General features: G+C 44.8%; 1 protein-coding gene across 2 annotated transcripts in view; it reads left to right on the top strand.

The window, feature by feature from the left end:
• GALNT16 (polypeptide N-acetylgalactosaminyltransferase 16) overlaps nt 1–27,620 on the top strand; it is a 139,408-nt gene that overhangs the window by 97,076 nt on the left and 14,712 nt on the right. For both annotated transcript variants that reach the window (XR_013982152.1, XM_080992968.1), the window contains exons 4-12: nt 1,531–1,598; nt 7,176–7,241; nt 10,054–10,175; nt 15,257–15,344; nt 17,976–18,060; nt 20,212–20,315; nt 23,565–23,691; nt 25,307–25,399; nt 26,994–27,077. Coding sequence is in view for 1 of the 2 variants with exons in the window: in XM_080992968.1 (XP_080849094.1) it covers nt 1,531–1,598; nt 7,176–7,241; nt 10,054–10,175; nt 15,257–15,344; nt 17,976–18,060; nt 20,212–20,315; nt 23,565–23,691; nt 25,307–25,399; nt 26,994–27,077 (837 nt within the window). In the remaining variant the exon portion in view is untranslated. The remainder of the gene's footprint in view (nt 1–1,530; nt 1,599–7,175; nt 7,242–10,053; nt 10,176–15,256; nt 15,345–17,975; nt 18,061–20,211; nt 20,316–23,564; nt 23,692–25,306; nt 25,400–26,993; nt 27,078–27,620) is intronic.

Genomic DNA, 27,620 nt, shown 5'->3' with positions numbered 1-27,620 from the left:
GGTATATTCTGCAGCATGTCATTCATGTAACAATAGTGCATTAATGCTGGATTTATCCACACGTTATTCTGCTTTATTAGGTTTTCTGCCATGCTTCCCAGGTGTTATTGCTGCTTGGAGGGGCACTCTGGTGCCATAACACATCAAAAGTGGGGCAAGCAGCCAGACAACACTCAGAATGTGGAAGGAAAAATTGCAGGATTTTAGCAGGGAGCGATGGGCAGATACCGCAGAGGAAGCAGTGTGAGCAACCCAAAATGTTTGCAGACGCAAATGGTATTGAAAGTGCAATCACGTATAACCATCACAAATAGCCTGAGCACAAATCATGATGGATGCTCAGTAAAGAGGGCATGTGGAGGGGTCCATAACAAACAAGCATTTGAATTAAGAAACAGAGTTCAGGGATTTGAAATACAATTCAGCAATTGATATTTGTATCTGGTTGCAATGACTTCCCTTAGCAGAGAGGGCACACGCTCAACATAGATAACTACAGATAGGCATCCTTTTCCAGAGATCTGCAGAATGAACAGTGCTCCTAAATCTCTCTTCCCTCCCCCAACACAACTTTCCCTTTCAAGCAAAAGATAAGAGGGGTAGGGATTTGCTGTCACAAGGCCAGATGTGCAGTCACAAATTTCTGGATTGGAAAAGCACTCAATCTGTTTCATATGGAAGATTCACAGGACCTTTTCAAAAATCAGGTTTTAAAGTATACATCTAAAATTATTTTGAATAGATACCCCAACAAACAGGTTTTTGAAAACACACATTTGGTAAGAAAATGTGCTCATTCGAGTTAGGATTTAATTTGTGGGCTCAGGCGCAAGGTGCATGCAGCCAGCGGGGACCCAGGAAGGAATGGTGAATGAACACAGAACAAAGTATTGGGTTCGAATAGGCTACAACTTTATTGATTACAGATGTAAGTAGGTTTTGACATAGGCACTGGCTATGTATCCTGAATCAGTCAGCCTGACTGCTGATTGTTTGGCTGGGTGGACCCTGGGTGGACCCTATGACGTACATCAAATCAGGATGATCCTGCCAGAGCCACCACTCAGACGGGGTGCCAAGGCCCATCAGCCCCCATTTGGGCATCAGGATGAGCACCCCCTCCAGGACCCCTTTGTCAATCTTTTATCATGACTCTCTTTTGTTGACAATGTGATCATGCCCCATGGGTGGCTGCAATTGGCCCATTCAAACAGGCAGGCTCCTGCGAACCCATGGGGCCACAGGAGGAGGGGCCCTTGTTCCCCTTCAACGGCCACATAGGGTGGTGGGAAGATGGTGCCTGGCTCTGCCTTATTGCACCAGGCCACAAACCACTGCTCCTGGGGGACTCACGGGAAGAGGCAATTGTTGCTGTCTAATCTGCTGAAACAGCTCTCAGAAAAATGCATCCTTTTGCAGGTGAGAAAGGGATCATTGGCGGATCAGAACTATTAAAGAGGGCTTATTTTATTTAGAATATCAAAGGCAAACCCTTATGTTTTTAATTGATGTTCTTGTTATTCATTTTAGTGTTCTGAACCGCACTCCTGTCAACCTAATTCAGGAAATAATTTTAGTGGATGACTTCAGCTCCGATCGTAAGTATTACTTTTCTTTGTTTCTCTAATTATCTTATTTCCTTTTTATTCATTTTCATGTGGTTGTATACATTTTTTCTGCTCCACTCAGGATATTTCCTCACTTTTTCATCTGAGGAAAAGAGCGAGAACAAAGGCAGGAGCAAAGCTTTGTTGCGCTTTGTTTTAATTTCCACCTGAGGAAAAGAAACTAGCCAATTTTTTCTTGTTATGGTGTCTTTCCGTCGATTCTCAGTGTGACAGTCCTGCCCAGGAAGCCAGAATGCTCAGTTTGGTTTCATTAACCACCATTTTGTGGGTCATTATTGTAAGTATAACAAGTGGTGTGCACAGCTAGGAGCCCCAATTATATAGGTTCAAAGGGGAGGAGGTAATGTATGCTGCACTGTGTTTTTGGCAGACTAAGACTGTTATCCACAAAATTCTTGCTGAGGTTTTCATACAGCAGAACTATCCCAGAACAATAAGTGCCTGGAATTCTGCTGCAAGAGGCACTATCCTTTCTTGAGAAAAATAGCACAAGAGAATAATGTTTGTTCCATCTTTTAAACGGGACTTTTAAGTGACTTTCTCCAGTAATAAAAACAAGTGGCTAGGAAATTTCAATTCTTCAATTTTTGTAAAACCAAAGTGAGGGCCAAATGTGTCATTAACAATCATGGCTTGTATCCAATGCAGCACTAAGTAACCATCCCGCTAATGCAACAATGTCCATGTGCACAATGGGACTTTCCTTCCCCTATGCTGCCCCCAAGTCTGTTATGAGGTTTTCTGTAACCCTCTGGAACAAATTTTGGGAGTGCATGGGGAAAGAGAGCAGGTCCTCTTGTGGAACAGCAAGTCCTGTTGTGGAAGCAGAAAACCTGGCGGTGACAGGATGCTTACTTAAAAATGCATTGGATACAAGCCCATGTCTGTATTTAAAAGAGAGAGAAAACAAATCATTAACAGCAGGAAGGGGAGGGGTTCATTGGGGCCATGGCACACAGGAAAGGGAGTTTTTTTTTGTTTGTTTTTTTAAATATTTATTAGGATTTAAAATAAAAATAGATATAATAAACAGTATAACATATGTCTTAACATAATTTCACATTTTCTTTGGACTTCCTCACATCTCCCGCTCCCACTTTCATCGTTATAACTTTTTGCCAGCAATTTATCATCTTATTTGCATTCTTGTGTCCCATCTATATATTTATAATCTTGTGATTCTCAAAAAAAAGTTTATATTTTCTCAATCTCACTCATTATCTTAAGTCATCTAATTTAGTGGTGCTCAATTATTTATGATCTAGCATCCTGCTTAACATTCACTCAAATTACAGTATTTTTGTAAATAAATCTTGAATTTCTTCCAGTCCTCCTCCATCTTCTCCTCTCCCAGGTCACGGATTCTGCCGGTCATCTCGGCCAGTTCCATATAGTCTATCAGTTGCATCTGCCATTCTTCCAGTGTGGGTAGATCTTGAGCTTTCCAGTGCTTTGCTAGAAGTATCCTTGCTGCTGTTGTTGCGTACATAAAAAATGTCCAATCCTTCTTTACCACCCCTTGGCCGACAATACCCAAAAGAAAGGCCTCTGGTTTCTTTGTGAAGGTATACTTAAATACCTTTTTCAGTTCATTATAAATCATTTCCCAGAACGCCTTCACTTTAGGGCAGGTCCACCAGAGGTGGAAGAATGTTCCTTCACTCTCTTTACATTTCCAACACTTATTATCAGACAGGTGGTATATTTTTGCAAGTTTGACTGGGGTCATATACCATCTATATATCATTTTCATTACATTCTCTTTCAAAGCATTACATGCAGTAAAGTTCAACCCAGTACTCCACAACCTTTCCCAGTCCTCAAACATGATATTATACCCAATGTCCTGCGCCCACCTTATCATAGCCGATTTAACCATTTCATCTTGTGTATTCCATTTTAACAGCAAGTTATACATCCTTGAAAGTACCTTAGACTTTGGTTCTAACAGTTCTGTTTCTAGTTTCGATTTCTCCACCTGGAACCCTAGTTTCTTGTCGTTTTTAAAGACTTCTTTAATCTGAGCGTAATGTAACCAGTCTCGCACTTTATCCTTCAAGGAAAGGGAGGTTTAATTCCATGCTCACCCCCCAGTCATGATGAAAATCTTCCTCCCTCCCTCCCCAGTTGTTCTTAGCCCTGCAAGGAAAGCTCCTATTAGCACCAATGGAAGAATTCCTGCTTCTAATTTCAGCTGGAAGGATTTCCATTGGGAATGCAGCAGGCAAAGGGGAAGATGGGGCTCGTCAACCTGGGAAGGTATCCCATCTGGGAGAAGGAAAACTGATACTAAACCTCTGCTGCCTTGTGGCTTTACTCATTTGTGAGAAAGACTTCAGGAGTAAACCCTGAGGAATAATCTGTACCTGCTGCCTTGTGGGAGAAGGGAAGGCTAAGGAGTACACCCTGCACAAATCCAGAGTGCAGTTCCTAAGACGGTTGGATGGCGCCTTGAATGCCTCCTTCCGGCAACTCCTGCAGCCAAGCTGGTGCCAAATGTATTGCTCTGCTTTCCTTTGGACCACATCAGCAAGGCTGAGAGCAGGGTCTTGTAGTCTGGGCAGCCCAGGACCTCCATACACACTGCCCAGGCTTACAACTGCCTAGGCAGAGAAAACAACATGGGAGGCAGCAGTTAGAAGTTACGGTCTCTGCAGCCACAGCAGGCGTTGTGATTCTCCAGAGGTTTGAGGTCATTTAACTTCCCTCGCTTTCCTCGATGTGTCAGAAGATGCCATGTCACACCATATCAGATACCTTGACCCTGGAATTCACTTGTGCACGTGCTGCATTTTGATAGTCTTGGAATACATTTCATTGTTTTCATGTACAATACAATTATAAAGCACCGTACCCAAACAGATACAGAATTACTCTCCAAATCTCCACTTTCTCTAAGCATTATTTTTAGCAGTATTTCCAAACCACCTTTCAACATATGCTCTCTGGGGATTGCTATCAGACCTATGAAGGGAGCATCTCAAATGCAGCCCCTCGAATGGATGTTGCTAATATAACCGGAATGGGATTCTGCTGTGTTCTTGGAGTGTGAATTACCTAAAATGGATTCATGGGCTATTTTTGTACATGGATTTCCTTGCTGAGCACATGTCCAGCAATATCTCAGTAGCCTTTAATCAAGTGTTCCTGTCACTGCATCTCAGCAATACAGCTCCTGACAAACTGGCCTCACCAGAGCAATATTTCAGGTGGCAAGAAGCTATAGAAATGGAGAAGCTCCAGGATAGAAGTGCCAAGAAAAGTATTTTGGCTGGTAGCCTTTGTGTGTCTTGCCAGGATACTGAAGCTGTGGGAAGATGATAAGCGAGGGGCTTCTCAAAGCCTGGATAATAGCACACAATAAAAACACTGCTGTTGCTGGGTAGTAAGAGAGTATCAAAGTGGTGAAGTTTTGTCTCTGGGGTGTGTTGCTCCAGAGACCTCTGAAATTATTTTTCAGTGGTCAGCCATTGAAATATATGTATCATCTACAGTATTGTTGTATTAAATACTCCAGAATGAGCTGAACCAATGGGAGAGAACTTAAGTACTCTGCTGGGTCAGACTAAAGGTCCATTTAGTCCAGCACCTTTTCTCAGACCAGTCAATAGGATCCCTATGGGAAGTCTAGAAGCAGGACCTGGGTGCAACAGCACTCTCCCCACTTGTGATTCCCAACAACTGGTTTACAGGCACATACTGCACCCAACGAGACGCGGGTGGCACTGTGGTCTAAACCACTGAGCCTAGGACTTCCCGATCAGAAGGTTGGCGGTTCGAATCCCCGCAACGGGGTGAGCTCCCATTTGCCTGGTCCCAGCTCCTGCCAACTTAGCAGTTCGGAAGCACGTCAAAGTGCAAGTAGATAAATAGGTACCGCTCCGGCTCGAAGATAAACGGCATTTCCGTGTGCTGCTCTGGTTTTGCCAGAAGCGGCTTAGTCATGCTGGCCACATGACCCGGGAGCTGTCTGCGGACAAACGCTGGCTCCCTCAGCCTATAGAGCGAGATGAGCACCGCAACCCCAGAGTCATCAGCGACTGAACCTAACTGTCAGGGGTACCTGTACCTTTACCTTACTGCACCCAGCACTACACAGACATAGTGGCTAGTAGCCATTGGTAGCCTAATCCTCTTTGAATTTGTCTAATCCCATTACGGCCATCGAAGAATAGCTATCCTATCCAACAGTGTGCTTCATTTTATGTGGGATGTAGACTGGCAGCTCTGCATTAGAGCCATATGATATGTCCTGCTGTGTTTATCTTGACAGATAAAAGAGTTGAGTCTGAATGTCTTGCTCCTCTTTCAACTCTTTTCTCATTTCACTGCATTCACTCCCTTTCTTTTTCTTAGCATCCAGCCTGTGCCTCTGCCATAAATCTCTTTCATGTTTCTCCTAAAAGTCAACAGGCAGAGCTACATGTTACAGAGCAAACACAGGGACCCTGACTCTTGGTCTTGTAATGGTGATGCAGGGATCAGAGTGGCATTTGCCTGGGAAAGTCAGGGCATGAATAGGGGAGCTGAACTTTTCCTCCACCTGCTGATTCTGCGCACAACCTCCCCCTTCCCGCATTTTCTCCACAGCCAGGCATATTTCCAGCCCTGGAGTCGGCTGAGCTAAAAAGGAAATGTGTGTTTGGAGTCTTGGGGATAAATCAGTCCGCCATTTCTTCCATGCTGTTTCTCCTCCCTGCTTTACCATTAACCTCCAAATATGAGTTTGCAAAACACATGTTTTCTGATGTGCCGTGTTGTTATATCCTGAGGCAGGTTCCCTCCTGCCTGCAGTTGGGTTTTAAAGCAGCTCTCTGTTGTAGCTAATAGAATAGGTTGCAGTCCATGCTTGGTTGTGGGGTGTGTGGGGTGCCCACAACAGTTTCTCTTGTTTGCAAATGTGCCAGGGCCTCCGAAAAGCTGATAACCCCTGCCTTAAGGCGTACGCTGTCTGTGGTATCAGCTGTTCACAAACATCACAGCATAAAACCAGGCCTCCATAGTTCCTTCTTCCCTTGTAAAGTGCCCTCTGGAAAGGACGATTTGCTTCAGAGAAGACACAGTGGCAATGGAAGTGCTTAACTTTTCCCTTGCCAGTTGTTTCCCCTCTAACTATTCTCCTCTTCCCCTCGCTGGGAGGGGAATTTGAGTGAAAGTAGGCTGGCAGAGGAAAGGTTAAGCACTCCCTTCTCTCCTACTCTAAAGCTGTCCCTTTTCTGTAGGAGCTTGGAGAAGGAGAAGGATCTGCTGGGCTTTGCAGCCCATGGCTGCAGTGTAGTGTGTAGTGTGCCTCCACAGATCTTACAAATGCTGACTAAAACCTTTGAGGCAGAGGAGGAGGAGCTGAGTGGTAAGCAGACTTCTTTGGGCGATAACTTGAGGCGATGGGATTAAAGCCATTTATTTTGGGATCAACAAATTGATTAATATCGTAAATGAAAGCAAGGCTTTGCCCTCTGTTGAGACACATGGGGAGAGTTAATTGCAGCTTTATGTCGATGCCAAACAAACTAGGCACTGGCGCCAACTGTTTTCTCTTCTCTTCAGCTGAGGATTGCCAGCTCCTTACCAAGATACCAAAGGTCAAGTGTCTTCGCAACAGTCGGCGAGAAGGTGAGTATGACAGATTTTGCAAAAATCGTTCACTTTTAGAAGGACCCAATGGTAGCACAAATTAATACTTGTGGGTGTTGGGGGACATATGACGGCCTCCGCCTCTGAACCAACCAAGTCCCTTTCCTATATCTAGTTTCATCACCATCATCATCTGATGAAGAGCCATTACCAGCAAGAAGTTCTGTCTTGTCTGAGTTGAGTTTCAATATATTCACTCGCATTTCAGCCCATTACAAACCTCAGGCAGTGATTCAATTGCAAAAAAGCACCACAATTTATTCAGGTGGAAAAGATAAATAGAGCTAGGCACCATCAGTATACTGATAAAAATCCGCTCCAAAACTCAGCACGACTTCTCCCAGTGGTTTCACTGTGAAGAAGTATGATGGAAAGGATAGAAGTCTGTTGTATTCCACAGGGAAGCACATGGGGGAGGAACAGCAATCAGCTGGAATTTTCCAGCAATTAGGAGCAGAACTACTATAAAGCAGAGCTTCCTATTCCTATCCCATATTCTTGATCCAGAAAGATGCTGTGATATAAAAAAAGATACAGTAAGTTCAAAAGAATCAGCAGAGTTACACTCCCTGGTAATTCCCCTTGCACAGATAATAAACTAAGAGAATCTCAGTCCTGAGTTCTAGTTAGGAATCAGGTGGAAATGGGTCTAGATATGGGGAGCACTACATGCAACTGTAGATTTGGCCACAATACAGTTCAGCCAACTTGGCTAGAAAATAAACTGGATATTGCTCCCCAATTCATCCAAGGAGGGCTTCTTTTAAATATGGTCTTGCTGCAGCAGGGATGGGGAACTGGTGGCCCTCCAGATGTTTTTGAACCATAGCGCCCATCCTTCATGACCATTGGCTGGGGCTGATGGGACCTGTAGTCCAACAACATCTGGAGAGCTATAGGTTTCCCACCACAGGGCTAAATGGTACAAAGACCCCCTTCGATTAAGGATAGATTATCTTCCACAAGATGGCCATCACTTTCTCCCAGCTTATTAATTCTAGGAATTAGGGACAGAGGTCAGACTGAGATAAAGTGGTATGTGCAGATCTACGTATTCTGTCTACATCTTTGGATTTTAAAAGCTGAAACCAATCCAATAAAACCTGACCAGAGGACGATGCAATTGCTATTGACTCTGTCTGCATGGAGTCAAGGTCAGAGCGGAGGGGAGCGATTGTGTCCACAAAGAACACTGCAGAAATGTTGCAGCAGGCCTGAGGATTCGTAACAATCCAAGGAAGGAGAGTTAGGTTTTTTATTGTATTTTTAATATTTTGTTGGAAGCCGCCCAGAAATGAGCGGGGTATTAATAATAATAATAATAATAATAATAATAATAATAATAATTGGTTATTAAAGCTCAGAAAAGCTCCACTGGATAAGGTTGCAGAGACACAATGGTGGTCAAGAAGAAAGAGCACCATGGAACAGGTCTTCAAGTGGCCTCTACGCTGTGTTCAGATGGATTTGTTGCAGGCTTTCCTCTATTTGCACTCAAGCTGTCATCCCTGCTGCCTCATTGTACAGAATACTCTACTGAGCCATGGTGAGGCCTGTGCCTTGGCAGGTGGGAAAAGTATGCCTGAGAACTCTTGTGTCAGCTGTCTGTCAACTTCCTGTCCCAAGATTGCAGTAAAAGTAATTGGCCAAATCAGCTTTAAAAAAAATCTCCCAAGGTTATCTGGAGGCCATTTGAATCCATAAGACCATCCTAATGGGTCCATTGCCCCAGCTGCATTCACCCTAACAACGGAAAACAAAAATGCCATGCAAATTTGTGGTGAAACATCCAAAGAGGGTTTTTTGAGGAAAGCTAAAAGGGTTTTAACAAGACAGGTGAAATTTCTCAGGGGTGTATTGCACATCTCTAAAAAGGAGTCACCACAGCTGCCCTTTCAAATTCAGCTCCGTGCTTCCCATGGTGAGAGGAAAACAGGGGGAAGCAGGAGGGGGAAGCGTGAGAATTGTGGCGCTCAAAGCATCCCTGTGCAGGGCCTGGTTGCCCCTGAAGGAACCTAACTGTGAGCAAAGGGATAGGTGCACTGCATGGTAAAGTAAGCCAAGAGCAGAGCAAAAAGAACTGCAATGCAGACGCTTATAATTGCATGTCTCAGCCATGTCAGGATGATGACGCTTTAGGAAAACCAGACACCTGTAATTTTCCCCACCTGTCCTCAAGTCTTTGGATGCCATACCAAGCTTACTTCTTCTCCTAGATAAAGAGAATGTTCAAGGGGATCAAACTGCTAACTTGCAAGTCTACTTAAAATGCTGTGGTTGGGAGAGGTCCAAAAAAGGGCACCCATGCGCCATCTGGTCTGGTTTAGGGGGGCCAGTTCCAGTTTTTGCAGCTGATGATGTGGACAAAGTACTTTCGGCTATTTGGCCAACCACCTGCCCTTTTGACCTTTATCCATTTTAGCTGATTCAAGCTAGCCAAGGGAGACTGACCGTCCAGGGGACGGTTGATGCTTTGTAGCATGAAGGAGTGCTGCCTGCTGCCCTTTAGGTGGGGTGTCCACTCCTTTAAAAAAAGGGGGGAGCCTGCCCTGGACCCAGAGGCCACTGACAACTATCACTCAAATGTTAATACTCTCTTCTTGGGCAAGGTGCTCAGAAGGGAGGTGTCAATTCAGCTGCAGGCGCTGCTAGATGATATTGATTATATAGACGCTTACCATTCTGGGTTCAGGCCCAGTGTTGAGGGCCGTATCGACTTAAATAGTTCCATCCTTTTTCTTTTCCACTGTCCCTTTATATGCTACCAGCTCTCTTCTCTACACTTTTCCAGGATTGATCCGTTCTCGTGTGCGAGGTGCTGATACGGCGGCAGCTGAGATCCTTACCTTTCTGGACAGCCATTGTGAAGTCAACAGCGAATGGCTGCAGCCGATGCTTCAGAGAGTGAAAGAGGTAAGTGTGGGCAGCCTGGCCTCCTGCCCTTGCTTCACGCCAGCCTCTTTGCTATTGGCTGGCTACCAGCCCCTGACGCCTGTGACAGTGGGCCTGGCTATAGTCACTGCAAATAGGAAAGAGAGCATAAGAAGAGCCTGCTGGATCAGGCCCATTTAGTCTAGCATCCAGTGGCCAACCTGTGGCTCCCGGCAACTGGTATTCAGAAGCATTGCTCCCTGCAACACTGCAAGCAGAGTCACGGCTAGTAGCCATCAATAGCTCCCTCCTCCATGAATTTGTTTAATCCTCTTTGAAAGCCATCCAAGTTGGTGGCCATCACTGCCTCCCATGGGAGCGAGTTCCATTAATAATAATAATAATAATAATAATAATAATAATAATAATAATTTATTATTTATACCCTGCCCATCTGGCTGGGTTTCTCCAGCTGCTCTGGGCAGCTTCCAACGGAATCTTAAAATACAATAACCTATTAAACATTAAAAGCTTCCCTAAACAGGGCTGCCTTCAGATGTCTTCTAAAAATCTGGTAGTTTTTCTCTTTGACATCTGGTGGGAAGGCATTCCACAGGGCAGGTGCCACTACCAAGAAGGCCTCTGCCGGGTTCCCTGTAACTTGGCTTCTCGCAGTGAGGGAACCGGCAGAAAGCCCTTGGCGACCTCAGTGTTCGGGCAGAACGATGGGGGTGGAGACGCTTCTTCAGTTGTGCCGCTCGAAGGGGTACTTTCTTTTATCTGTCCTGAATCTTCCAACATTCAGCTTCATTGGAAGTCCAGGAGCTCTAGCGTTATGAGAGAGGGAGAAAAACGGAGCTTCCCGGCCTCTTATCTCCTATTGCTGAATTCCCTCTCCCCACATGCATTCGTTACACCAAAGTATAGCTTAATATGGGAGTCCTTTTTCCAGAGTTGTGTAATAAATAATGCACTGTGTAGCGTTCATTTGGGATTGGGGGGGGGAGGTGGTAGCCCCCAGGGTAGATGGAGAGAAAAAATGATGCAGCTGAGTTGGCAGTTCTCATCCTGCCTGTGCCAAGAGGGTCAGCGAAAGGATGTGACGGTGCTGCTGAAAACTCTGCTGTTTCGGAGCTGGGAGGGGAGGGCTGGTCTCCCTGCCGCATTTAAGGCCTGCTTTCTCCTCAGGAAGACAAGAAAAGAGGAGGGAAAGCTTTTAGGTAGTTAACAGGGCCCAGGAGGCAGGTGGGAGGAACTGCTATAGATGCAAATTACATATATGTTCAGCTTAATGCCAAAGGGAGGAAGAAGGTGAAACCTTAGAACTGGTGACTTAAAAAGCCTCGGCTCAATAAATCCTCCTTCTCAGTAGCCCATAAATGTCTGTTTTATATTTGCTCATAAAATCATGCTGCTGGCAGGACCAACAATAGCAGTGGCAGCTCATTGACTGCTCTTGCACGGAAGGAAATGTGCCCGGACAGCTCAGCAGCAGAGGAGGATTTGAGTCCAGACATTTCAAGAAGTTTATTGTGTTTGAGTTTCTCTATTTCAGGCCTACCTTTTCGTTGTCAGGTGCACGTCTGTTTCAGTGCCAAGAAACACGTTTGCTTATATATCTGTGCTACAGATAGTATGGCATATTTACCAGCCCTTTCCTTTCCCAGATACTGATGTTCTGTGAGGGCAGCTTAGAGCCTCTAAAAGAATTTTCACCACTGTCACCCAGCTATAATTCCCAGGATTATTTAGGTGGTTGAGTGGGGTGAACAATGACAGCTATGATATAAACTAATATAAACTAGTAGACTTAACATACCTTTAGACACATGGGGAAAACCTCCAAAACCCCATAGCTTTAGACATTTCCCCCCTTCATTTCATCTTTGTGCCCGGATCTCAGAGCCTAACTATGCAGGTGATGTGACTCTCAACCACATTGTGTTGTTGTTGTTTAATTAAATGCCTAGTGCAGAAGGTGGCAACTGATTGCCCTTGGGAATGTGGCGTTTGGTTAGGGCAAGTTTAAGCTAGGAGTTGGGAGGGGGAAATCTGTGTCCTGCTTCATGTTACTGGACCCATCACCCCTGCCACTGGCCGTGCTAGTTGGGACTGGTGGGAATAGGTATCCAGCAATATCTGGAGGGCAGCAGGTTCCCACCCATCCTGGTTTAAGCCTGTTAGTAAAATTAGCATGTTAGTGAAAACTGCTCCCTTCCATGTGGCAAGTTTACATTAGGAAAACACCACTCGGAGCTCTCTTCCTAACGTAAGTTGCCTTGGAGGCGAGTTTTACCACTATCATGGCCCCAGGAAAGAGAGGCTTGAACCTCTTCTGACCATGTGCTGCGTTACTAAGGGCAATTCCCTTCTTCCCACTATGCCTGGTATTTTCAAAAATCCACAATGTGTGTCTTAAGTGTCACAAAGGGTCTAGGCCCCCTCCCTTACTTCGCCACAGCCATCTCTTGCACACCATTTTCAAGGTCACCGTTTCTGAAGTTGCTGCCTTTTCTGTGCCGTGAGCTGGTTGGAATTTAGATCTCTTGGAGCTTGTCAATGCCAGCTATCTCTGACGCCTAGGCTTCTACTGCCTAAACATGAAGCATCTGTTTTGTCTGTTGGCCTCCAACCACTTTGCAGGGAGACCAGCTCTTGACCCTTTTGCCTGCTCGTTTGTCTTCCTTCACCCCTTCTAAAGGTAGGCAGCCCCCGACTGTCCAAATTAACCACTCTCCCTATGGGTTTTCCTTGTGGGCTGTACCTGCTCTAGCACAGCCTTCAAAAATTATGCCTGGGGCAAACTCCCATTGTCTTCACTTCATAGGTTTCTGTGCTGCCTTTTGTATTTTGCAGGCAGCATGTGTTAAAAAGCACAACAGGGATTCTTCACCCAAGTCCTGAGCCTGCTTAAATGATTAGTCATTAATGGATTCTCTGGCTGAAGGATGTTCCTGCCTGCCAGCAGGAGATCTCAGCGCCTTCCCTGCTTGACAGTGAGCAAGCAGGCAGTGACATCCGCTGATCCTGCTTTGTCTCCATGGTTGTCTGGGCCAGAGCAAGAGGCGGGTGAACAAGCTTGTTGCAATGACCATGAGCAGAAGCTCCAAAGGGCTGGGCCTCAGTAGTTCAGCAGCCAGGCCAAACTTGGATACCAGCCCTACTTACCTGCAAACAGCCACCTTATTCACTCCTAAGGGGGTAGATGCCGTTCTCTTCCCACCCTTAGAGCCAAAAATTGCTGGAATAGCCTCTTGGGCTGTCTATCCATGATTAGATGTGCCTGTGAGTACGTACCTGGCATAGGATGCTTCCAAATGGTTTGTTTATTGAATGCTTGTCCTTATTTGTTGACCGGGAGATAAGACTGCATTGGCTGTTGAATGGGCATTCATTCTGATCTGTTTGTGGAGAGCCGGTTAAATGGCATCTCACCACAGCAAGTATTATGCTATAACCCAGCGGGTGGTGCTGTGTTCTAAACCACTGAGCCTTTTGGGCTTGCCAGTCAGAAGGTTGGCAGTTTGAATCCCTGCGGTGGAGTGAGCTCCCGTTGCTCTGTCTCAGCTTTTGCCAACCCAGCAGTTCGAAAGCACACCAGTGCAAGTAGATAAACAGGTACTGCTGCGACGGGAAGGTAAACAGCGTTTCTGTGCACTCTGGCTTCCATAATGGTGTTCCGTTGTGCCAGACGCAGTTTAGTCATGCTGGCCACATGATAACCCAGAAAGCTGTCTGTGGACAAACGCTGGCTCCCTCGGCCTGAAAGCAAGATGAGTGCCGCAACCCCATAGTCGCCTTTGACTGGACTTAACCATCCGGGGTCCTTTACCTTTTTTCTTTTTACTTCCCAGTGCATTTCCCCATCACCTTTATTATTGTGAAAGTCTGATATTTTGCGGAAGTGGGTTTGTTGCACAAGCCAACCCAATCAACTATAATTGTGCAACCTGAATTTTATGGTATGTGACGTAGTCCCACCCCAAAACAGCAACCGCCTGGAAGCACCCGTTGTCGGCTGTTTCAAGCAGCAGCCTTGCTAGGAGTACCGTATTTTTCGCTCTATAACACGCACCCAACCATAACACGCACGTAGTTTTTAGAGGAGGAAAATCCGTAGGCATGCCACCCGTAGGCATTCCCTCCATAACACGCACAGACATTTCCCCTTACTTTCTAGGAGGAAAAAAGTGAGTGTTATGGTGCAAAAAATATGGTAAATGTTCCTGATTACCAAGGCTATTTCAGGGCAAGTGAGTATCTCTTTAATGAGGCATTCACTTTGCAGTAACGAAACCTGGAATTAAAGCCCTAGTTAGGGGCACCACTTGGGATATGAGATAGACTTCACCAGCTGTCCCTGGGATGTATCTCTGGGAACATCTGGTATGGATGCACCCGCAGAAGTAATAAGAACAGTTGGAGAGACAGACAGATTTCCCTGCAAGATGATTCACTGGAACAATTAACATTGCCTAAGCAAGCAGACTTCATGAAACTATGAGCAAAATCAGGAGAAGGATGCGGATAAAATGGCTCTAAACGATCGTGCATCTCAAGTGCCAAAGGGAGGCTTTCTCCATCAAGTTCTCCCGTGGAATCAGAAAGGGAAATGGCTTCTGTCAAAAGCAGCAGTTTCCCACCTGCATAATTCTAGTTTGTCAACATCTTTCTTAGGATGACTGTAGGAAATCAAAGCTTAACAGTACACCTGCCTGATCTGATAGTGTTTCTGATCAATAACCCTTTGAAACCATGTCCTGCGTATGTGACCAGAAAATCAAGAACAGACATTTTACCAGTAGCCATTGTGTTATTAATGTCCACCCCCTCTTCCTCCTTGTCCTTCTGCTAATTGTGGAAGAAGTTCCTTTGAATCTCAGCTGCAACCCCCCCCAAAACAACAACAACAACTGTGGGGTTAAAATCTCCCCCAAAAGCCACAGATTTGTCCTTTCCTTATCTCCAGGTTCTGTGCTGGGGCTAAGAAAGTAAGGCAGTATGCAAATATGCTTCTCATTCCACTATGTGCATAAATCTCATGGTCTCTGATTTCCTGACGCTTAATCTCCCTCCCTCCTGGCAAAATTCTAATTTCTTTCCTTCCTTGTCTTTTCTTTCAGGATTATACTCGGGTGGTGAGTCCTATCATCGATGTGATAAGCCTGGAAAATTTTGCCTACTTAGCAGCATCAGCAGATTTGAGGGGAGGTAGGTAAGGTGAATAAGTAAATTCTTAAGAAAGGTCTCCCTCCCCCTGGAAAGGCCCAACATAGCTGGTTCCTTTTGATCTCGATGCCAAATATGCCAGAATAAAAGCCTAGGATTTCATCAGCAGTTGAGCCTGTGCTCAGAGTGTGTATATGTGTGTAATTTCAAATCTTCATGGCTGTGATTATGGAGTACAGCCTTGTACAGTTTGTGCAGAATCCAGCTTTCACATTTTTAAACACACACACAGAGTAGCATTTAGCCTTTCATAGTTGTTGTGGGTGACGCCTGAAAATGCATTGGCAATTTCTATGAAAACAGTAAGAATCTGGGAAGGGGGTTCAGGTTACAACTGAATGAGGGGAAGTCACCTTGCTGTCAGTTCCTTCCCTGTTCCCCATCCTTATTCCTCAACCTTAAAGACCAAAACACCCTTAATTTGTGGTTTCTAAAAATAAGCTCATGCTTGTTTTAAGCCCGTGACATTATCTCTCGTTTTGCATTTAATACTGTGGATCCATCTATTGTATCTGTAATTTCACACACCTTAAAATGAAGTTTAATAATATATATGCGCTGTGAAAGAGATTCTGCCTGAGTGTCACACAGTCTCCTTTCTTTTTAAATTAGTTCTGACAATAGCTTAGCTGGAAAAGCATGAGACTCTTATTAATCTCAGGGTTGTGGATTCGAGCCCCACATTGGACAAAAAGATGCCTGCATTGCAGGGGGTTGGACTAGATTACCCTTGTGGTCCCTTCCAGCTCTCCAACCACAGCCTATGGATTATTAACTTGGAAGAAGGGCACCTGCAGCTGATCTCCAGATGTGACTGGAAAAGCTCCAGCCCTTTCCCTGCTTACTCCCATTTAGTAGAAGAAGGCAGCCAAACTACATACTCTAGCAGAGAAGGCTTTATCAGGCTCCGAGGGAAAGGATAGAAATCAAGAAAGCAGGGTACAAAATCAAACAAAACAGGCTATGTTCTACACAACAGTGTAGGCTATAGGATAAGTTTCAAAAAAGGCTTACATGCAATTGGCCCAGGTCTTCACAGATGTGCCTTTATCCTGTGCCGCCAGGAGCGGGGGAGATTGACAGGTGGAGGGAATTTCATGAATCAGGAGCTGTCAAGGGGCATGTGGTGCAACCCCTCGCATAGGTGATGGCATTGATGCTTGCCAAGGCAAGAAACTGGGAAAGAGAGGTGCAAATTGGGGAGATATTTCTCTTCTGCTGCTGCCAGGCAGATTTATCGCAGGAAAGGCCCACTTTGTGGTGTCAAGGGAAAAGGCTGGTGTGCCTAGAGATGGTTGTAGGTTAATCGAGGAGGCAATACATGGAGCGGCAAGGGATTCTTAGAGGAGGGAAAGCCTGTGATGTCTTAGAGAAGCTGCTTCAGCCCAAGAGCTGGGTTTATTGGATGGAGAGCTCTCAGAGGCCATATTCCAACAGTGGGTATGGTCAAGCATACACAAACACACGACCCCCTTAACACACATTCCTAGCACATACACACATGGAAGGGAAAGAGAGAACCAGACATTAATTTAGAAAACGCAGTATGCGCACCTTCCTCCTCCTCAGCTGATCTATGCATGTTTGTTGGGGGTTGACTGGGGGGTGGGGAGAGGAGAACCTGCTTTTTAAAAAAGAGTAGTAAAAGATAAAGATAAAAATGACATAAAAACAAAGGAAGAGGAAAGCAAAGATTTCCTTGAATAAGGAGAGGAATCTGCTTTGGAAAGCACAAATGTCTTTCCCCATTCAGTGCCATCTGCCACAGATTACTAATACAGATGACCAGCATACTAAGTGATTAATATGGGGAAGCCTTATATTTGATAAGCCCCCAGAATTTCCTTTTATTTCACCCTTTTTATATATATACAAGGAACCCAAATGCAAAGAAGTCCAGCTGCTCCACCCTGTTCTCTTGGGGGGGGACACACATCTACACATCCACCACCCTTTCCCCAAGTGTTGGGGAAACACTCCTTCTACTCAAGTGCAGGTCTCAACTTCCCCTCCCTCTCAGTTTTGCAGAGCCCACTTGCATACAGCTCCTGCCATTCACCTTCCTTCCCACAGGATCTACCCAATTTGCAAAAATGGTAAATTAGGCAGCGTTTTATGTGATGCGCATGGGGAAAAGCCAATTACAGCGAACAGAGAGACTTTGTTCCCGGAAATACATGTCATCCCACTGAGAGTGCTGATTAACGTCTCATAACTTTGGCGGCCAATGAGGCATAGGACAGTCTGAGTGGAAGGCTGAAGCACTAATTATTGCATTTCTCTCTGGGAACACACATTGGAAGATTTGGAATGCAATTGAGCTCAGATAAATACCGCTAAGGAACAGGGCGCATCTATAGGGATACCTCGAGGCCTGGCTAACACAAGTCCGCTTGTCTCCTGCTGCCCTGAGATCATGTGCGAATAAGCAGTGTCAACACCATCTAATTATTGCTAAGCGGTATGTGTTGCTGTGTTTCAAGCTTCTTCCCAATGTATCCTAAATGGAGTCTTGAAGCCTATTTTCACATTTTCCAGAAACCCTTGTTAGTTTCTGGTTTTCCTCTGTATTTGAGAAACTGCAAACATGTACTACTCTGTTCCACATTTTAGGGTTTGACTGGAGCCTTCACTTTAAGTGGGAGCAAATCCCCATTGAGCAAAAATTGTCCAGAACAGATCCTACTGAGTCCATCAGGTAAGCTCTTTTGCTCACAACTTCATCTTTTTGTCTGATATGAGAAGCTGTTCCATTTGTTGATGTTACCACGGGAAGTGTTCAGAGGTCATGTGTGGTTCATTTAAGAGCTGCAGTTAATCAATATCTATTGTTCCCTGAAGAGTTTTAATATTCCTGACAAATACTTGCAACTCAATCTGTTGGCTTGAGTGGCTTGCACTGCTATAATATGCAGTGCATAGTATATTGGTTTTTCAGGCTGTTATGAATATATGCGGCCATCTCCTTTCTGAGGCAGGGGAAATGTCATGGCCCTCATTTTAGAAATTGTTACCATTGTCTTGCAGGAACAATGAACTTTTCCAAGCTGGCGCGTGACCAGAATAGGGTCTACTGCGGCCAAGACAAGGCCATCCTTTTCCCTCAAGGTTTCAACAAAACCATTTGCACATTCTGTGGTGGTGACCTATATATTCACTGCCTGATTAATTCTGATATATATACACACATTCTCTCTCCACACATACTATAATGCAGATAGGTAAAAGTAAAGGGACCCCTGACCATTAGGTCCAGTCGTGGCCGACTTTGGGGTTGCGGCACTCATCTCCCTTTATTGGCCGAGGGAGCTGGCGTACAACTTCCGGGTCATGTGGCCAGCATGACTAAGCCGCTTCTGGCGAACCAGAGCAGCGCACGGAAACGCCGTTTACCTTCCCACTGGAGCGGTACCTACTTGCACTTTGACGTGCTTTCGAACTGCTAGGTTGGCAGGAGCAGGGACCGAGCAATGGGAGCTCACCCCGTTACGGGGATTCGAACCGCTGACCTTCTGATTGGCAAGTCCTAGGCTCTGTGGTTTAACCCACAGCGCCACCCGCGTCCCATAATGCAGATAAGGACCACCAAATCTAGGCAAATTAAAAGAAGGATGATAGGTGGATTGAAGCATAATCTTATCAGCTGATTTGCACTCATATGGGTGTCCACACTGCCTGAATTTGTGGGTGTTGGATCTCTAGTACAGTACCCCCAACTCCTCTAGTCTTAAGCACCCAGGATGATTAAGCTTGTTCTAGTGTCTGCTGGTCCACATGGCTGATTGGGATAATCACAAGGTCTGTACATTCTTCTGCCTGACTTTAGTGCTGTGGTTCAGGGTAGTGGTTAGGGTGTTGAACCTAGGAGACTGGGCTTCAAATCCCCACTCAGCCATGAAACTCTTAAGAGCATGAGAACAATAGAAGAGCCTGCTGGATCAGGCCAAGGGCCCATCTAGTCCAGCATCCTGTTCTCACAGTGACCAACCAGATGCCTGTGGGAAACCTGCAAGCAGGATTCAAGCAGGAGAGCACACTCTCCTCTCCTGTGGTTTCCAGCAACTGGTGTTCAGAAGCATTATTTCCTCCAGCTATAGAGGCAGGGCATAGCTGTGATGGCTATTAACCTTCAGGAGCCCTTTCCTCCATGAGGAAACCCATTGGACGATCACTGTCTCTCAGCCGAACCTACCTCACAGGGTTGTTGTGAAGTTAAAATGGAGAGGGGGAGAAACGTGAGTGTTGCCTTGAGTTCCTTGGAACAAAGGTGGGATATAAATGTATTACTAATAATTATTATTGTTATTATTAATATGGCAGGATTTACTTGCCTTTCCCTATCTTCCCAACTGGGATTACATGGTTCAGTTGGGGGCAAAGGAGGTGCCTGATTGCACTGCCAGCTGAATCTTTAGGTATGCCTCTGGCATGGGTGTGGAAAATTGGTCAACTTGCATTTTGCTTCGGGGTCTTCTGCTTGGCTTACTTGCTTAGTTCTTAAACAATACCATACTCTGGTTATGCAGAAACCAGGTTATAATTGCTGCCAATGTAACTGCAGTTAAGGGCTGTGTGTGTGATTGTGTGTATGTACATACATGGGGGGGGGGGGGGGGAGAGAGAGAACATGAGTGATCTTGCACTTGCTTCTAATCTCTTAACTACAGTTAAGGTTTTATTCTAATTAAGTCTGCACCAGCTCATAGAAAATTCTGGAGTCTAATGGTTCTTCTTTATAAATGGCTTTAGATGGAACATGCTGCTGTATATATGCTGTATGTTTCTGTTGCATTTAAATATATTTTACTGATATTACATGTAAATCCTTTCTTGCCCTCATTTTCCCTAGAACACCTGTCATAGCAGGAGGCATCTTTGTGATAGATAAATCTTGGTTTAACCATCTTGGAAAATATGACACTCAGATGGACATCTGGGGAGGAGAGAACTTTGGTGAGTTGATGCCATGACTTCTACTTTTGTTGGCTACTCTCTTCAGCTCTTCCCAGGTCACCTGGTCACACAACTTTCCTTCTGGTTGGGAGCATCATAGATTGTGGCTTTCACCCTCATCCAGGAACTACTTGCAGACTGATAGGATCTGTTTCCAGCCACCAGGCATACTGCTTTGCAGATCTATGTATATGTCAGTCTCGCTCTACAGATTCTTAGAGAACATTTTTGCGAGATCTTTATTACTGGTTTGCATGCATATGTGTTCAAAGATGATAACAACAACAACAACAACAACAACAACAACAATTTATTATTTGTACCCCGCCCATCTGGCTGGGTTTCCCCAGCCACTCTGGGCGGCTTCCAACAAAATATTAAAAATACAATAAAACATCAAACATTAAAAACTTCCCTAAACAGGGCTGCCTTCAGATGTCTTCTAAAAGTCTGGTAGTTGTTTATTTCCTTGACATCTGATGGGGACAACGTTCCACAGGATGGGTGCCACCACTGAGAAAGCCCTCTGCCTGGTTCCCTGTAACCTCACTTCTCACAGTGAGGGAACCGCCAGAAGGCCCTCAGCGCTGGACCTCAGTGTCTGGGCTGAACGACGGGGGTGGAGACGCTCCTTCAGGTATACTGGGCCGAGGCCATTTAGGGCTTTAAAGGTCAATGCCAACACTTTGAATTGTGCTCAGAAATGTACTGGGATCCTGAAAGGGGTCCAGAAACAGGAAATGTCATAGATACTGTTAGTTATATTAGTACAAAACTGCTAAGGATTCAACCATGATGCTGGAGAGTGGTGGCAGCTAGGAGCTCGGAGAAGGAAATGGGTCAGAGTTGGAAAACAGTGCATTGGGCTTTCAGAGTGCTCTAGTGTTCCAGATTGAGGGGAAATTGAGTTAAGATATTGGCCACAGGTCTGTTTTATTTATTCCTATCCCATGCTTCAGCCAGCAGGCTCCCAAAGCAGCTTATAGAAATAATCCAATTCAAACACAATAAAAACCATAATTAAATCCTAATTAAACACCACAAAATCAGTAATGATAGAAGAAAGATGCAAATAAATGTTTCCCAACTCAGCTCATTAAAACCAGATTACCATAAAAGGGTGGTGAGAAAGGTCTTCACCCTCTTTCAAAAAACCCCCTGCAACATGCTGGCCAGATCCAGCTCTCCCAGGAGTTCCATGCAAGGGCCACCCACCAAACTTCCATAGATAGTGGGCCCTGGTAGGAACTAGAGGCTTGGGGTGAAGGCCAGGATCCATATCAGTTGGGGCTGGTGATAAATCTGCTTTTCCTACTCCACCTGTTGCAGTAGCTGCCATTGGTCTTCACCATCACGTATTGACCTTCAGTGGCCAGACAAAAGAACATATCAGAGACAATCCATAATATGAAATATCCATGAAAGCCCTTTCTAGTGACTGTACAACCCCTCCCCTCCTTTGTGATTGATTTGGCAGCCCCTTCCCTGGTGTTTTCTTTGTGCCTCCAAATAAATATTCAAATAGGGAACTTGACCAGAGTGGCAGATATTAAACGCAGGAGGATGGATCCATAAGCTTTTGCAAGGTCACCTCTCTTCAGTGATTCAAATGAGCTTTTGAACATCAAAGCCCTGGTGGTCCTCTGATGCTATTAACAAAGAAATAAAAGTGAATTTTACTTCAGGGCAGCGAAACGTCTAGAAGCAAAGGGGGATGGGTCAGAATATATCTGTTTAAATAAACAGGGTCAGACGCTGCCGTAGGAAACTGAGTTGCTTAGCAAGTGAATCAATAGTGGGTTTGGGGTTTTACTGAAAGGTTGTACAATAAAGAGAGACAACTCCAATTTTAAGAAAAGGGAAGGTTTCAAACAGGCTCTTTGGCCCATTATGTTTCCAGGTTTTTGCAGTTCCAGTGTTGATTCCCATAATACGTGTGGACCTACACAAGCACTAGTGGTCCAGATATTTTAAAAAGCACAAACATTGACCAGTGCAGACATCCCCCTAAGCAGTGATTAAAGCAAATTACACGTTTTTCTAGAATGCCCATAATCTTTTGGCATCTCTTTAATCTCAAATGTGAAATGTGTTGCTTGGAACACCACAATGTTTTTCAATGTCTATTTTTCACCAGTGCCCTTAAGATCATGCATTTGTCTTCCATTTCCTGTCCCTCGCTTTGTACTCTCACACCGATTCAGCCCTTGAAATTGATTCCTTTCATCTTACTCTAACAATCTTCTCTAATATGTACTGTCTTTCCCTTTAGACACTCTGGAATGTATCCAACAGGGTCTGTGTAAAAGCAGAACAAAGTTTGTCTCATGCGTCATGACTTCTCCTTCCTTTCCTCCCCCTTGCAGCTTCCTGCATGCTCCCATATGCTCTGGAGGGTTGGGGGACCCCCCCCCACAAGTAGATTTGGGGGGAAGCATAGGAGGCTGCTGGGGGAGGGGAGAAGAAGGCGAAGTCCCATTGCATGAATAGAACTCTGCTCATTTATATCAAGAGAATCTTACTCTGGTGAACAAGTCTGTTGTAATCTTAATTGCTCACTGTTATGAAATAATGCCATACATATTGATAGCTTACAGGAAGGCCCCTCCTGACTGGTGTTTTATTGTGGGTGTTTTCTACAACATGTTCTTGACACAATAATAGTGCATTAGTGGTAGATTTGTTCTGCTTTAGTTTGTTCTGCAATGCTTCCCCAAAGCTGCCATATTACTGCCGTCCGGAGGGACTACAGGACAACAGAAGTGGGATAAAAAATACACTAGAACATCTGTGGGGTATAAAGTTACAGGATTTCAGCAAGAAGTTACCGGATGTGCACTGACTGGAAATGAAACAGTATGACCACCCCAAACCTTTTGCAGGTGCAAACAGTATTGAATGTGGAATCATGCATGATCACTTTGATAGCATCATAAGCACAAAATAATCTTGAATGTGTAATTGAAAGGAGGGGTCCCAAGAGTCCACCTAAAAAGACCAGGAAGCTCATCGCTATCCTGATCAGAGGGACCAGGGAGGGGAAACCATCTGGAAATGCATTTATTTCCCCCCTCAGCAAGAAGCATCATCTCTGCTTTAAGAAATCCTCTTTCACTTTACTCGTTCTTGCCTTTGTGGTTTCTCATTGTATTAGTCATGTACAAGGTGAGATGGGAGTGAAAAATAAGGCATAAAACCTTCACATTTCTTCTCTCACCTTATTTTTCTGCTGTCTTGGATCTTTTCTAGAGCTTTCTTTCCGCGTCTGGATGTGTGGAGGCAGCTTGGAGATCGTTCCCTGCAGCCGAGTAGGACACGTTTTCAGGAAGCGCCATCCGTATGACTTCCCTGAGGGAAATGCGCTGACCTATATCAAGTAGGAATGGGTGACTCCTTGATCCCAGTTCAGGAAACAGGAGGGTGGCAGAGTGCTTTTGGGCCCAACTAGGATATAGCGTTTGCCTGAAGGAAAGAAAGGACACTGGGGCCAACTTCTTGAGGTATTTGCCAGTTTCCTTCCTTCACTCAGGGACTTGAGTATGAACCCAAATGGAATTCATGAAAGCTGCTTGGATATTCCTGGCTAAATCTATCTCGTTTCCTGCTGTTTTTGTTTATTTGTATTTATAGCAAACACTTCTCTAATACTCTGGAAATAGTATTTTAAAGCCTCTATATACATTGGGTATATACTTTATATACTTGGAAAAAACCACTATACTAATGCAGAGTAGTGTGTGAGCTATACTCTAATTAAATAGCAGTTTATAAAAACCATTGAAGTATATTTGACAGTGAGCCCCTATTTAATGTAAAAATATGATTTTTAAATTAAGGGTGACTGTTTATCATGCAGGAGTACAGCTGCACAGGCTCAATACTTGTGGTCTATAGTAACCCAGTGTTAATTTCTGTGTGGGTTCTCGCAAACCGCTGATATGTTTTGGCCAGAATTAGACATTATGGAAAACATGCGGCTCCTGCCAAAAACAGCAGCCCCGGTTTTCCTCTTCTCTTCACCAGCAACATAAGTTTTTCTACCCCCGCACGGCAGCCAGTGAATCCCTGTTCAATTACCCTCCACTCATAGCTGCTTTGTGGCATATGTGGAAGATCCAGATGTCTCAACCCTCTTACATATTTTGCACCTGTTATGACTCCAAGTATGCAGGAGGGTTAAGAGGCGTCTGGATCCTCCACATGTGCCACAGAGTGGCAGCAACTTTGAGAGGAGGCAATGAGTTGTATCCAACATCATGTGAATAAAGTTCTCCTTGCACAATAGGACTTCCTCTGCAGTCCCTTATGCTGTCAATGTTCCAGAGCAGAGAGCTGAAAGGGAGAGGAGAGGATGGAGAAGTCCCATTGTGCAAGCAGAACTCTGTCCCACTCACACGCAAACACCACTGGATAGAGGAAGGGTAACTGAGTGACTGCCATAGAATTTTATTAGCTGCCATGGTGGGAAACCAGTGTACCTCTTCCTTTACAGGGATTTTCTCACAGGAATGTGCTGGTGTTGTTCCATCTGAACACCCCCCTCTCTTTTCCATGCATTCTCCCCCAAATTGGCTCTCGGGTAGGTTCAGAAGAACCCTCACAATAGCATGTAGGGGAAGAAGAAGGCCAGTCATTCCATCAGGCAAGCTTAGTAACTATGTTGAATTCTTCCCTGCATATCCAAGGTTCTGTGGGATATAAATAACCTTAGAGAAAATAACAGTTGAATAGCTGTTTTATGTTGATGCAGCCGTTGGGATGGATGAATCAGTTGTGGTCTTGCAAGCTCAGAGATGGGGTGCAAACACCACCACCCATCAATTGGTTCCTGTTTGGGGGAAAATGTACAAGTTTAGTGATGACATCCCTGTGCTTCCAAATTTGCTGGCAATGAGAATTTGGGAGGGTTGAAGTTTCCATAAGGGTGACTTAATTTCATGTTGTGACATGTGGTACAGTAAATAACCGTGGTTCACCTTTCCCATCTGCAGAAATACCAAACGTACAGCAGAAGTATGGATGGACGAATACAAGCAGTATTACTATGAGGCCAGGCCATCTGCCATTGGAAAGTCATTTGGAAGGTAAGCATCCCAAACCAGGCAAATGGGTATTCGTGTCAGATAGCTCTTATAAGCTACTCTTAGGGAGAGCTGACAGCATAGGCACTCTTCCATGACTAACATGCCCCTGGAAACATGATTCGAACAGCTGATTAACACATTCTTGTATTGATTGGTTTTATATTTAAACATAAGTTCATGTCCTGCACTCTATGGTAGTGGCTCTGTATAATTGAAATGGCTTGAACTAGATGACTTTAAAGGGGATTAGGCAACTTTTGGAGCTTTAGCCTATCAACAGTGACCAGTAATGAACATGAGGGTTATATCCTGCCTCTGGGATCAGTTACTATGCCTCTCAATACCCATTTCTAGGAGAAAGCTATTGCTTGTGGGCTTCGGCATCTGGTTGGCCATTATAGAATGCTGTACTAGATACTAGGCCTTTAGTTGGTTTGATCTAAAAGGGCTCTTCTTAGCACATTTCTAGGCATAATGTCTACCTGACAAGGCAGCACTTTGCCAGGGATTCAGGCAAGGGGTTTTGCTATGGGGATTTTATAAAAAAAAAATGTTTTGCAGATTCATAGCTGAAACCTGCTATATATGACACTGATTGGCTGTCACCCATTATGTTCCTAAGAAATCTCTCATACGCAAAATCCCCAGAACAGTTGTGCATTTTAAAATACCATTACAGGTTAGGTTTTTTTTAAAAAAAAAATTAAGTTGACAATTTAATGCATCACACTTGTAAAACGTAAAAAGGAAGGACGTCTTGAGAGAAGGGCAACACCAGTGACTGCACCAGCATATGATTTGCTGGTATGTATGTCTGCTTTTCAGTTTGTGAAGCCTGAGCAAATGAGTTTTGTTCGGCAGCTGAGGGATCCATTGTGACTTCACTTTTTATATCACCATAAACAAACCCCGGGCTGAGGTGGCGGCATTTACCTGACCTCCTGGCAGTGATAGCAGGCAAGACGGTGAAGTGTTTTTTTGCTGTGGAACCTTATTGGCTTAGCTGGTGCTAACCTCTCCACCGCCTTGCCCCTCACAGTAGCCTGTGGAGACTTTGCTGCCAGGAGATTAGGTAACCAGCGCTGCCCCCGCCCTGCGGTCTGCTTCTGTATATTACCTTTCTCTTTACCCTTACATAACTGGATCCTAGGCAAAGCAAGGAGAAAGATGCTACTGGGAGCAGAATAAACACTCCCATGCTACTTCAGTTTCTCACAGTGAGCCGTAGGATACACCCATATCTGGCCCATGCAGCCCAAAAGGGTTCAAGATGAGCAGAGGAGTGGGACTACATTAATAGATGCCTTGGGAAAGGAGGAAGAGACAGGCAGAAGAGGTCCGACCTAGCCCATCAGCCTGAGATTCCTCCCTGCCCCCTGCGCTAAGCTTAAAATAGAAATTACAAAAGCACCTCTGTTAGGACTTGTTAGCATAGGTGTTGTGAAAATGTGTCATTGTATTGTTTCAGTAGCATGTGGCTGCACTTCACACATTTGGGCATTTTGTAATCTTTGCTTGTGTTCTGCCTGTGTTATGAGAATCTCTTTTGTCCACATTCACAACGAAGATAGGAACAATTTGCTTTTGCTTCCAGTATTGTGGACCGGGTGGAACAGCGCAGGAAACTGAACTGTAAATCCTTCCAGTGGTACTTGGAGAACGTCTACCCTGAGCTCAAGTGAGTCATCCTTTGAATCTCAAGTAAAACCGCAGGATGTATATTTAACATTGTGGGAAGGAGGAAAGTGGCAGGTGCCTTCCCAAGAGGTAAAACATGCTTGTAGCACATTGGAAAGATACATGACAAATTGGAGGTTCTTTTCTGGAACTGGTATCTCTGTATCTCCCAGCCATGGGCCTGACATGGCTCTGTTTGAACCAATGCCTCTTCACTATGGCAGCTTGAACTTTTGAGGTGGGATTAGACAACTGGGAGCTCATCCACACTTCTGCTTTGTCTCATGCCCAGAAAGCATGAGTCCAAGGGATTGTCCACTTGTCTCATGTTTCTAGGCATGGTTCCGAGTGGTTTTGTGTTTCCTCTGCTGCTTTTCCTGGGAAAACCTGCTCCTTAGCCGTGAATTGGAGCAAACATAAATCTGTAGAAAACACGATTGATGTTTGCTCTGATTCAGTGGTAAAGATCAGGTTTTCTGAAAAGTTGCTATGGGAAACTGTAGAAGGCACAGTTGGGTCAAGCTTAATTTATTGTGAAAGGATA

Source organism: Podarcis pityusensis (genome assembly GCF_964106645.2).
Source record: "Podarcis pityusensis genome assembly, chromosome: 1".
NCBI lineage: Eukaryota > Metazoa > Chordata > Lepidosauria > Squamata > Lacertidae > Podarcis > Podarcis pityusensis.
Note: the sequence above shows the minus strand (reverse complement) of the source record. Positions and strands in the feature narration are given on the sequence as shown.